Source organism: Sminthopsis crassicaudata, chromosome 1 (genome assembly GCF_048593235.1).
Source record: "Sminthopsis crassicaudata isolate SCR6 chromosome 1, ASM4859323v1, whole genome shotgun sequence".
In the NCBI taxonomy this organism is placed as follows: Eukaryota; Metazoa; Chordata; class Mammalia; order Dasyuromorphia; family Dasyuridae; genus Sminthopsis; species Sminthopsis crassicaudata.
Window position 1 is genome coordinate 206,469,269 of NC_133617.1, and position 12,975 is coordinate 206,482,243.

Sequence of the window (12,975 nt, forward strand, 5' to 3'; positions counted from 1 at the left end):
ATGCTTCTATTCAGAATCCATTTGAAGTTTTTAGAGAGCTTTCAGTTAAATAATTCATAAGCTTTAGTCAAGTCAACAACTTAAAATAGGCCGTTAAGTACCTATTTATTTGTCCTTCATTCTTGAGAGGACCATGTCATCAGGGAGGGGATGACCTGACATTCAACTGAATTGGGTTTAAGTGAGGGAGGATTATGCAAGGTTGCCTGCCTCACTTTCTCTTCCAGAACCATCTGGGTTCAGTGGCAAAATATAGATCAAAAGGACTGGATTTGGTCCTGGGTGAAATGAGAGACCTTGGCCTTCTTAAGCTAAGGGGAAATGGAAACTTGAAAAAAAAGAAAAGAAAACTACCTCTAGTACTACTCCAGCTTCCTCTTATTCCCTTATGTCCCTTATGTCTGCCTCTTGGAACTTCTTGTTGCCTTTGAAGCACAGCTTGTGCCACATCCTTTAAAAGGATCCTGAACACATCCTGATTTCTCCTATTTTCACTGCCTTCTTACTACTGAATATTTTGTTTGTAGCCTCTTTTGTTTATTATTGAATAAAAATCTCTTCTCTTCTAATCTTCCCCCTCCCCCAATTTATGATGTGTCACATTTCTTTTTGTGTTCTCAACTTCTTTTATGGTGCCTGTCAGATAGCAGTAAATGCTGATTGAGTAATTGATTTATCTAATGTATGATTCTTACTTTAGCAATCACTAGATTGTCTCTTTCTTTTCCATTGTATATGGGGGCTAGACTTCTACCTGTCTTTAATGTTTTCTTAAGGGATATAGGACTCATTGGGATGCTTTGCCTTATATATTTATCTCATGGTTTCTTTCCATAGTATTTGTATAATCCCTTTTGAAACTATATAGGTGCTAATTTTTTTCCATTTTGTAAGTTTCTGTTTTTTCTTGAACTATTTAATATTATTTTTGTTCTTCCTTTATTTCTTTATACTTTTAAATTGTGAATTGTTGTTATTTTGCAAAAATTGTACCAAGTAAAATGCTTCTTTTTTTCTATTACATTTAGTGCTTTGAATGTTACTTTGTTGGAGAAATGCATTCAAGAGCTCAGCATCCCTTTGTCTTACTCAAGTACAATTGAACATGCTAAAGCTCAGGTTAGTTGTTTTATGATTACTTTATTTTTTGAAATTAAGTACCACAAATAAAAATTAAATATCACTATTAAGAAAATGCTAACATTGTAGTGTAGTTTGGAGTGTAATAGTGCTTCTTATAGTAAATTTTGTAAAATTATGTAAAATCTTTTTGGAATTTTAGACTTAGAGTTTTAGCTTAAATGTAAAACATCATGGTTATTATAATGAAAATAGTGATGGAATAGTGTAGTGTCTACTACTAATCTGGTTGGAATACTTGGCCATAGTTTTTTTTGACAGCTAATAATTAAATATACATGACCTAAGATTAAAAAGACTCTGCTGCCTAGGATAATTTCTATTTAAGAAGATAATGAAGGAGCAGCTAGGTAGCTCAGTGGATAGAGCACCAGCCCTGAAGTCAGAAGGACCTGACACTTAACACTTCCTATGTGACTTTGGATAAGTCACTTAACCCCAATAGCCTCAACAAAAACAAAAAACAAACAAAAAAAGAAGGTAATGTATTTATTGGTCAAGCTACTAAAGATCAGACCATTGTCCTTATTTCCCAGTGTCCTAAAATATAAAAACGAAGACAGGGTTCTTTGGACTTGATGGACTTTACATTGTGGCATAAGTCAGTATAATTTTGGGACAGAACCAATACTAAATCTTTTCTGAGTATCCTTTATATGTCATTTTTGAGCAAACTTTATTTGGTTAAAAGTTATAGGTCTATAATAGATAGTCTCATTTTGTTCTAATATTGATCCTGAACAACCAGGCTATCATGTGTCACACCTGATCAAGAACAACTAATAAAAAGACCTAGATTCTAGTCCAGTTCCACCTATCCATATATAATGTTAGGCAAAGTCCCCTAACCTTTTTAGAATTCTGTTTCCTCATTTAAAAATAAGTCATTTGGACTGTGTCAGTTCTGCAGGGTTTTTTATATTTTCATGTAAATGAAGTACAATTAAAATTTTGGTTCATTGAATTTTGTATATTTTTTTTGGTCATATTAAAATGATGGCAAAGTTAAATGAAATTCAGAAACTAATTACTATCATCTTTGTATTTGCTATTCTTAATACTTCAAAAGATTTCTTATGTGTATAAGTGTGTGGATAGATAGATAAATAGATATATATATATATATTTTTTTTTTTTGCTGATGCAGGTCACAAGTTCTTCATATAGTCACAAATAATTTTTATGAATTTTTATGAATTGCTAAAAACAATTATAATCTGATAAAACAGCCAGTTAATGACCCTTTTGTAATTTGTTTTTGAGTAATATGATTTTATTTAAAAAAAATTTTTAATACACATTGCTTTATGAATCATGTTGGGAGAGAAAAATCAGAGCAAAAGGGAAAAACCATGGGAGAAAAAAAAACAGAAAAAAGAAGTGAACTTAGCATATGTTGATTTACATTCAATCTTCATAGTTCTTTTTCTGGGTGCAGATGGCATTTTTTGTCCAAAGTCTATTGGGATTGCTTTAGATCACTGAATCACTGAGAAGAACCAAGTCTTTCATAGTTGGTCATTGCATATGCTGTCATTGTGTTTAGTGTATTTCTTGTTCTGCTTGTTTCAGTTCATGTAAATCTTTCCAGGCCTTTCTCAAATCAGCTTTCTTGTCATTTTTTATAGAACAATAATATTCCATTATCTGCATATACCACAACTTATTCAACTATTCCCCAATTGATGGGCAAATACTCATTTTCCATTTTTTTGCTACCACAAAAAGAGCTGCTACAAACATTTTTGCACATGTGGGTCCTTTTTCCTCCTTTATGATTTCCTTAGGACACAGACCCAGTGGGTACTTCTGAGTCGAAGGGTACGTACAATTTTATAGTCCTTTGGGTTTAGTTCCAGATTGCTCTCCAAAATGGGTGGATCAGTTCACAACTCCACCAGCAATGCTTTAGTGTCCCATTTTTCCCACATCTCCTTCAACATTTGTCATTATTTTTCCTGTCATTTTAGCCAACATGAGAAGTGTTGGATGTACCTTGGAGTTGTTTTAATTTGCATTTCTCTAATCAATAGTGATTTCGAGCATTTTTTCTACAAATTTGATAATTCTTTAAAAGAAATACTGACTTTAAAGACTTTTCCTCAGCTTTGTATTTCACTTTTAATCTTATTTCTGTTGGTTTTGTTTGTGTAAAAACTTTAATGCAATCCAAGTTGTTCATTTTGCCATTCATAATGCTTTCTAGTTTTTCTTTGGTCAAAAATTCCTCCCTTCACCAAGATCTTCTAGATAAATTATCTCATGCTCTCCTAATTTGTTTATGGTATTATTCTTTTTACCTAAATCAATTACCCATTTTGATCTTATTTTGTTATGGTGGCCCAAGTTTCTGACATATCATTCTCTAGTCAGCAATTTTTGTTAAATAACTTTGAGCTCTTTTTCCAGAAGCTGGAGTTTGGCCTAGATTACTGTAGGCCTGAATTATTATGTTATATGTATCTAATCTATTCCACTGATCCATCACTTTATTAGCCAGTGGTAAATGGTTTTGATGACTCCTCCTTTATAATACAGTTTTAGGTTTGGTACTATTAAGCCACTCCTCGATATTTTTGACCTTTTGTTATTCTAGATGAATTTTGTCATTATTTTTATTAGTTCTCTAAAATAATTTTCTTGACATTTTCATTGGTATGACTTTGGTAGAATTGTCATTTTTATTGTATTAGCTCAGCCTAACAGTGAGCTATTGATATTTTTCTAATTGTTTAGATTTTTATTTGTGTGAGAATTATTATGTGTGTTTGTATAGTTCTTGGGTTGTTTTGGCTGCTACCCCAAATATTTTATTTTGTCTACAATTTTTTAAAGGAATTTCTCCTTATATCTCTTGCTAATGAGTTTTGTTAGTAATATATAGAAAAAACTGATGATTTGTGTGGGTTTATTTTATATTCTGCAACTTTGCTAAAGGTGTTAATTGTTTCCAGTAGGTTTTTGGATGGTTTTCTAGGATTCTCTAAGTATATCATCAGATCAGCTGCAAAGAGTGATAGTTTTATATCCTCATTGCCTATTCGAATTCCTTTAATTTCTTTTTCCTTTATTTGTTTTTTCAAATAATTTGCATAGTATTGGCATTAGTTGTTCTTTAAATGTTTGGTAGAATTTACTTGTAAATCCATCTGGCCTTAGAGATTTTTCTTAGGGACTTAATTAATGAGCTATTCAATTTCTTTTTCTAAAATGGGACTATTTAAGTAATCTATTTCCTCTTCTGTTAATCTGAGCAATATATATTTTTGTAAATATTCATCTATTTCAATTTGTCAGATTTGCTGCCATACAGTTGGGCAAAATAGCTCCTTGCCATTGCTTTTAATTTGTTCTTCATTGGTGGTAAGTTCACCTTTTTCATTTTTGATGCTGGTGATTTTTTTTTTTTCCTTTCCTTTTTCCAATCAAATTAACCAAAGGTTTAGCTATTTTGGTGGGTTTTTTCATAAAACCAACTTTTAATTTTCTTTATTAATTCAGTAGTTTTCTTAGTTTCAATTTTATTAATGTCCTTTGAGTTTCAGAATTTCTAATTTGGTATTTAATTGGGGGTTTTTAATTTGTTCTTCCAGCTTTTTAAGTTGCATACCCAGTTCATTGATCTCTTCTTTCTCTGTTTTATTCATGTAGCTATTTAGAGATATGAAATTTCCCCTAAGAACTACTTTGGCTTCATCCCATAGGTTTTGGTATGTTGTCTCACTATTGTCATTCTTTTGTATGAAATTATGGATTGTTTTTGTGATTTGTTATTTGATCCACATCTTTTTTTTGAATTAGAGTATTTTATTTCCAGTTGGTTTTTAGTCCATCTTTCCCTGCTTCTTCATTGAATATAATTTTTTTTGCATTGTATGAAAAGGAAGCATTTACTGTTTCTGTCTTTATAAATTTGTTTTTGAGGTTTTTATGCCCTAATATATGGTCACTTTTTGTGTAGGTGCCATATACTGCTGAGAAAAAGGTGTATTCCCTTCTGTTCAATTTTTTCCAGAGGTCTGTCATATCTAGCTTTTCTAGGATTCTATTGAAACCTCCTGTTTATGTTGTGGTTAGAGTTGTCTGATTCTGAGAGGGGAATGTTGAGTTTCCCCAAAAAACTATAGTTTATTGTCTGTTGCCTCCTCTAATTTAAAATCTCTAGGAATTTGGCTGCTCTATCATTTAGTGCATATAAATTTAGTATTGTTACTACTTCATTGTTAAAGATACCTTTTATGAAGATGTACTTTCCTTCCTTATCTTTTTTTAATAAGATCTATTTTTACTTTTGCTTCATCTGAGATCTGAATAGCTAGCCCTGCTTTTTTAAACTTCAATTGAAGTATAATAAATTCTCTTTCAGCCTTTTAATTTTACTCTGTATGTGTGTGTGTCTGTGTGTCAAATATGTTTCTTTTAAACAACATATTGTAGGATTCTGTTTTTTTTAATTACTCTGCTGTTGCTTTCATTTTATGGGATAGTTCATATACATTCAGTCATGATTACCAGCTCTGTATTTCCTTCCATCCTATTTTATCCCCTGTATATATTTTTGTTTACACTTTTCTTCCTGTCCTTAGTAGTGTTTTTTTTTAACCTACCTTACCTTTTATTACTCCTTCCTCCCTTCTCTTACCTTTTCCCTTAGTGTTTCTGCCCTGTCGTCTATCCTGCTTCTCCCTTTTCTTTTCTTTTTCTCTTCCTACTTCTTTATAAGGTTGGATAAATTTCTATATAGAATAATTAAGATAGCTTTGAGAACCCAAAATAATGAGATCAAACTTCAGACAATGCCCATTGCCCTTCCTTCTTTTGCACCTCTTCATGTGATCTAATTTATCCTATTATACCTCCCTGTTCCTCTTTTTTCCAGTACACATCTTTCCCACTCATTCATGTCTTTTTTTTTTTTTTTTAAATATAATAACATCATAGTCCATTCACAATGACACCCTGAGTCCATTTGATACCCCTCTGCCTGTCTGCCCTACTGATAACATTTTCCCATTTAGGGATGTAAATAGTTTAGTCTTTAAATAATATATATATTTACCTTGTTTACCTTTCAGTGCTTTTCTTGAATGCTGTTTTTGTAGAGTAAATTTTCTGTTTAGTTCTGATTTTTTCAGTAGAAATGATTAAAAGTTCCTTACTTTACTGGTTTCATCACCTCTCCTGAAAGTTGATGCTTAGTTTCTCTAGGCAGTTAACTCATGGTTGTAATCCCAGGGCCTTTGCCTTCTAGGAATATAGCATTCCAGGCCCTCTGATCCTTTAGCATAGAAGCTGCCAGATCCTCCATAATCCTGATTGTTGTTCTTTGATATTTGAATTGTTTTTGTCTGGTAGCTTGAAGTATTTTTTTCCTTGAGATTGTAGTTCTGGAATTTCTCTACACTGTTCATTGGGGTTTTCTTTTAGGGATCTCTTTCTGAGGATGATGGATATATTCTTTCAATGAATATTTCCTCCTCTGCTTCTAGAATATCAAGGCAGTTTTCCTTAATGATTTCTTGAAGAATTGATTTAGGATCCATTTATCTAATCTAGGATATATATGTGTATATATATATATATATATATATTTTTTTTTTTTTTTGGTCATGGCCTTCAAAGTAGACCAATATTTAAAAATTTTTCTTTTTTGCATCTATTTCCCTGGTTGGCTGTTTTTCCAATGAAGTTATTTCACAATTTCTTCCATTTTTTCATTCTTTCTAGTTTGTTTGTCTTGCTGTTTCATAAGAGTCATTAGTTTCCATTTGTTCCATTCTAGTTTTTAATGAATGATTTTCTTCAGTTAACTTTTGTATCTCTTTTCCCATTTGATTAATTCTGCTTATAAAAGTGTTTTCTTTAGTAGATTTTTTTTTTTTTTTTTGCATTTGGCTAGTTGTATTTTTTAAGAAGTTGTTTTCTTAAGTCATTTTTTTTTTCTTTCCTTTTCCAAGCTGTTGACTCTCTTGCATACTTCTCATTTCTTTTCCCATTTTTTCTTCTAACTCTCTCCTTTGCCTTTTGAAGTATTTTATGAGCATTTCCAAGAAGCCTCTTTCAGCTTGAGATTAATCTATTTGATTCTTTGAGATTTCTTCTGTGGACATTCTGTCCTACTCTGAGTTTGTGTTTTGATCTGCCCTATCACTATAGTAGGTTTCTATGGTCAAAGTTCTTTTCTGTTTCTTATTCTTTTTCTTTCCTTTTCTTTTGGTATTTCTTCTTTTTCTACTTTTATGGTCAAGCTCTGTTCCTAGTGTAAAGGGGGATGATGTCCCATGCTTCCTGTGCAGCTTTGAGCTTTGGCTTTGAACACATGGACCCCTTGTATTTGTGGGGGTAGCCTTTCCTTGGTCTTTCCCAGAAACAGCCTGGTTTCCCAGAGTTTACCTTCTGATTTGGGACTGGAGTGCTGCCCTTTCCTTAGTCAGGACTGAGCATCTGAGCATCTTAGTTGCTGATTTGCTGTGGTTAAGACCCTTTCACCAGCTTTCTGAGTATTTCTGAGCTGGCTGAAAAGCCTTTTCACTGCAATGAGACTGACCTTTCTTGAACATTTTCTAGTCTGTCTTGAGGTGGAAAGTGGTTTCATTCTGGCAGATTATTCAGAAGCTTGGTGTCATGTGATTTTTGAGGGAAACTAGAATTTGAACAACTTTCTTACTTTACTTCTCCATTTTGGCTCCATCCCTGGCAGTCCTCTCTCCCAGACAATTCTCATTGAGGCCATATAAATCCAAAACCAGCCCAACACTCAAAATCTTTTCTGCTTAGAAATATTTATCAGAGTTGTCATGATTTATCTTTAGGAATAGAAGATCCTTTCCACACCTCTTTAATCTAGGATTTTAATAAAAGGCCATTTACACTTGAGTAAGGGTTTGTAAATCAAAACTTGGGAAATAGAAGCTTAAACACATTTTGAAATTTGTTTCCAAATTCTACTATATATACTAATCATTTCAGATATATTATGGAATATACATTTTATGAAATCCTGATATTTTCCAGAGGTTCTTATGCTGTTTCAAGTTATTTTATGAACATAATTTGATCACTGTTTATAGATAACAATGGTTTCTTTAAAAAAAAAAAAGTAAACAAATATAAAATAAGAACAGGAAAAAAAATCACATTAACATGTACACAGCAGAACATAAAAGAGAATTCATGATATAAAACAATAAATTTCCAATTCAGAATACTATACATTGTGTTCACAGTTGCCCATCTTTTCTTTGCTTGTTGTAGATTTTCTTTTGCTTTCTACTATTTACTTTTTAACTTTATTTTTTTCTCCCTTTATTCAACTCTCCCTCCCCCTAAGTAGGTTACAATTAAGCATAAATATGTATGGTGTATATGTACATTTATACAATACATACATACATACATACATATAATATACATATAGACATTCACATGCATATATTTAATACATTATGCTTATGTTGTCCTCTGTTCTCTGAAGATGGAGCGCACCTTTCTTTATAAGTACAAGTCTTTCCATATTTTCTAAATCCACCAGCTCATATCCCACAACAATATTCTAACCTTATATGGTATAGTTATTTTAAATAATCCAAACAATATTGATTAATATCTGATATATTGTATAGTAGTTTCCTAATTTTTCTCTTTTGATTAAGTCTATTTTAAGTTTGCCTGAGATTATTACTCTTGCTTTTTAAAAAATATTTAAATTTAGGGACAGCTAGATGGCACAGTGGATAGAGCACCAGTCCTGAATTCAGGAGGACCTGAGTTCAGATCTGGTCTCAGACACTTAACATTTCCTAACTGCATGACCCTGGATAAGTCACTTAACCCCAATTGCCTCAGCAAAAAATAAAATAAAATAAAGAAAGAAAGAAAGAAAGAAATTTATTTTAAATTTAAGTATAAAATAAGAAAAGAAAAAAATTGACATGGTACATAGCAGAACATAAGAGAGGATTCAATGTAAAGCAATAAATTTCCATTTGAAGAAAATCTATGTAATAAATACTACACATTTTCAAAGCTGTCCAACTCTTTGTTTCCTGGTAGATTTTCTGTTGTTCTCTGTTCTGTACTTTGTGTTTTGTTAAATACACATACATACACACACACACACACACACACACACACACACACATAAATATCTATAAACATACATATACACTCATTCATATACGTAAGACTAGGGCAAGTAGATGGTGCAATGAATAGCATACCAATCCTGGAGTCAGGAGGACTTTCAAATCCAGTCATAGATACCCAACACCAGTTATATGATACTGTGCTAGTCACTTAACTGCAATTTCCTTGAAACAATATATGTAAGACTGTACTCTGCTTATTTCCATTTGTCATTTGATTCTCTGAAAATGGATAAGATCTTTTTTGATAAGTTCAAATCTTTCCAAGTTTTTTTTTTTTAATTAACCAGCTCATCATTTCCTATACCACAGCAATATTCTATTTGAGAGATTTCTATGAAAGTTTTCCCCTAATTTTCTACTGTTCCTTCTTTTTTTTGCTTATTTAAAATAATCAATATTATCCATTTTACACTTCCACAATGCTCTCGCCTTATAACATTATTAAAGTCTAATAATTCTGAATCTGCTTTCCCCTGGTTTCTTTGACATTCCTGACCTCTTCTTCTAAATGAACTTTGTTATTATTTTTTTTCTAACTCAGTAAGGTAATTTTCTAGTAATTTAATTGGGATAGAATTATATAAATAGATTAGTTAGGTAAAATTCTTTTTTTTTTTTTTTTTAACATGAGCTTTATCTACTCATGAACAATATAACTTCAATTATTTAGATCTAAGATTATTTGTATAAAAATATTTTATTTTTATGTTCATATATTTGCTGTTTGTTTTGACAGTTATATTCTCAGATATTTTAATTGTGTAGTTATTTTAAGTGGTCTCATCATATTGAATAGTATGGCTGACACATAGTATAGTTTCCCTATTTTCTTCTCTTGATTAAATTTATTTTAGTTTTAACTTTTCTGAAATTATAATTACAACCTATGATAAATTCTACTTTGACCTTTTTTTTAATGTTTGTGTGTATCTCTCAAAACAACATATTGTTGAATTCAAATTTTTAATCTGCTTTTAGTTTCCATTTTATGGGCAAATTCATCCCATTCACATTCTATATATAAAATATATAATATACTCCTTGTTTTTTCTTCACTATCCTTCTCTCTCTATTTACTACATTCCTCTTCATTTTTCTGCTTTATTTTTACTCACTACCTTGCCTTCTTTTTTCTTAATCTACTCATCCCTTCAAAAATCAAACCATTATCACCTCCCTATTGCTATCCCCTTGCACTTTCATTTCTTTTTGAATTTAGAAGAGTTTTACATCCTTCTGGATATATATGTTGTTCCCTCTTTAACCCATTCCCTATGAGAGTAAGGTTTCAGCACAATCTGGCCTCTTCTCTACTAACATCTTCTGTATTCATTTTTCCTTTGTTGCCTCATTTGTATAACTACTCCTTTTTGTCTCTATCTACACAATTTTATTTTGTTTTTTTAGAAGCACCTCATCATACTCAGGACAGTTTATTATTTTTTTTTTCAAACTAACCAAATAAAATGATAGTCATAAAAGAACTGGTACAATTTTCATGTATAAGAAGCAAATGATTTGTCCTTATTGAGACCCTTGTAATTGGTTCTTTTTTTTATTTTATTTTTAAATTTTTTTTTTTATTTTAATTATAGCTTTTTATTGACAGAACAAAATCATGGGTAATTTTTACACCATTGTTCCTTGTACTCACTTCTGTTACAACTTTTCCCATCCCTCCCTCCACCCCCTCCCCTAGATGACAGGTAGTCATATACATGTTAAACATGTTAAAGTATTTCCTAGATACAATATATGTGTGTGCAGATCCGTACAGTTCTCTTGTTTCACAAGAAAAATTGGATTCAGAAGGTAAAATTAACAGTTTATACTCATTTTCCAGTGTTCCTTTTCTGGATGTAGCTGATTCTGTCCATCATTGATCAATTGGAATTGGATTAGCTCTTCTCTCTGTTGAAGATATCCACTTCCATTAGAATACATCCTCATACAGTATCATTGTTGAAGTGTATAATGATCTTCTGGTTCTGCTCGTTTCACTTAGCATCAGTTGATGTAAGTCTCTCCAAGCCTCTCTGTATTCCTCCTGTTGGTCATTTCTTACAGAACAATAATATTCCATAACATTCATATACCATAATTTATCTAACCATTCTCCAATTGATGGACATCCATTCATCTTCCAGCTTCTAGCCACTATGAAAAGGGCTGCCACAAACATTTTGGCACATACAGGTCCCTTTCCCTTTTTTAGTATTTCCTTGGGATATAAGCCCAGTAGTAGTATGGCTGGGTCAAAGGGTATGCACAGTTTGATAACTTTTGGGGCATAATTCCACATTGCTCTCCAGAATGGTTGGATTCTTTCACAACTCCACCAACAATGCATCAGTGTCCCAGTTTTCCCACAGCCCCTCCAACATTCATCGTTATTTGTTCCTGTTATCTTAGCCAATCTGACAGGTGTGTAATGATATCTCAGAGTTGTCTTAATTTGCATTTCTCTGATCAATAGTGATTTGGAACACTCTTTTATATGAGTGGAAATAGTTTTAATTTCATCATCGGAAAATTGTCTGTTCATATCCTTTGACCATTTATCAATTGGAGAATGGCTTGATTTCTTATAAATTAAATTCAATTCTCTGTATATTTTGGAGATGAGGCCTTTATCAGAACCTTTAACTGTAAAAAATGTTTTCCCAATTTGTTACTTCCCTTCTAATCTTGTTTGCATTAGTTTTGTTTGTGCAGAAACTTTTTAATTTGGTGTAATCAAAATGTTCTATTTTGTGATCAATAATGGTCTCTAGTTCTCCCTTGGACACAAACTCCTTCCTCCTCCACAACTCTGAGAGGTAAACCATCCCATGTTCCTCCAATTTATGATTTTGTTCTTTATGCCTAAATCTTGGAGCCATTTTGATCTAATCTTAATATGTGGTGTTAAATGTGGGTACATGCCTAGTTTCTGCCATACTAATTTCCAGTTTTCCCAGCAGTTTTTGTCAAATAATGAATTCTTATCCCAAAATTTGGGATCTTTGTGTTTGTCAAACACTAGATTGCTATTTTTATTCACTATCTTGTCCTGTGAACCTAATCTATGCCACTGATCAACTTGTCTATTTTTTAGCCAATACCAAATGGTTTTGGTGACTGTTGCTTTATAATACAGTTCTAGATCAGGTACAGCTAGACCACCTTCACTTAATTTTTTTTTCATTACTTCCCTTGAAATTCTCGACCTTTTGTTGTTCCATATGAATTCTGTTGTTATTTTTTCCAGGTTATTAAAATAATTTCTTGGAAGTCTGATTGGTATAGCACTAAATAAGTAGATTAGTTTAGGGAGTATTGTCATCTTAATTATATTTGCTTGGCCTATCCAAGAGCACTGAATGTCTTTCCAATTATTTAAATCTGACTTTATTTTTGTGGCAAGTGTTTTGTAATTTTGCTCATAATTCCTGACTCTCCTTTGGTAGATATATTCCCAAATACTTTATACAATCGACCGTTATTTTGATTGGAATTTCTCTTTGTATCTCTTGCTGTTGGATTGTGTTGGTAATATATAAAAATGCTGAGGATTTATGTGGATTTATTTTGTATCCTGCAACTTTGCTAAAATTCTGAATTATTTCTAATAGCTTTTTAGCAGAGTCTTTGGGGTTCTCTAAGTATACCATCATGTCATCTGCGAAAAGTGATAATTTGATTTCCT

The 12,975-nt window shown here is 31.9% G+C and overlaps 1 protein-coding gene across 3 annotated transcripts in view; it reads left to right on the top strand.

Annotated features, from left to right (window-relative positions):
- Window positions 1-12,975, top strand: part of RTTN (rotatin) — a 218,527-nt gene that overhangs the window by 156,028 nt on the left and 49,524 nt on the right. For all 3 annotated transcript variants that reach the window (XM_074274108.1, XM_074274115.1, XM_074274124.1), the window contains one exon: window positions 1,029-1,119. In XM_074274108.1, coding sequence (XP_074130209.1) covers window positions 1,029-1,119 — 91 coding nt within the window. The remainder of the gene's footprint in view (window positions 1-1,028; window positions 1,120-12,975) is intronic.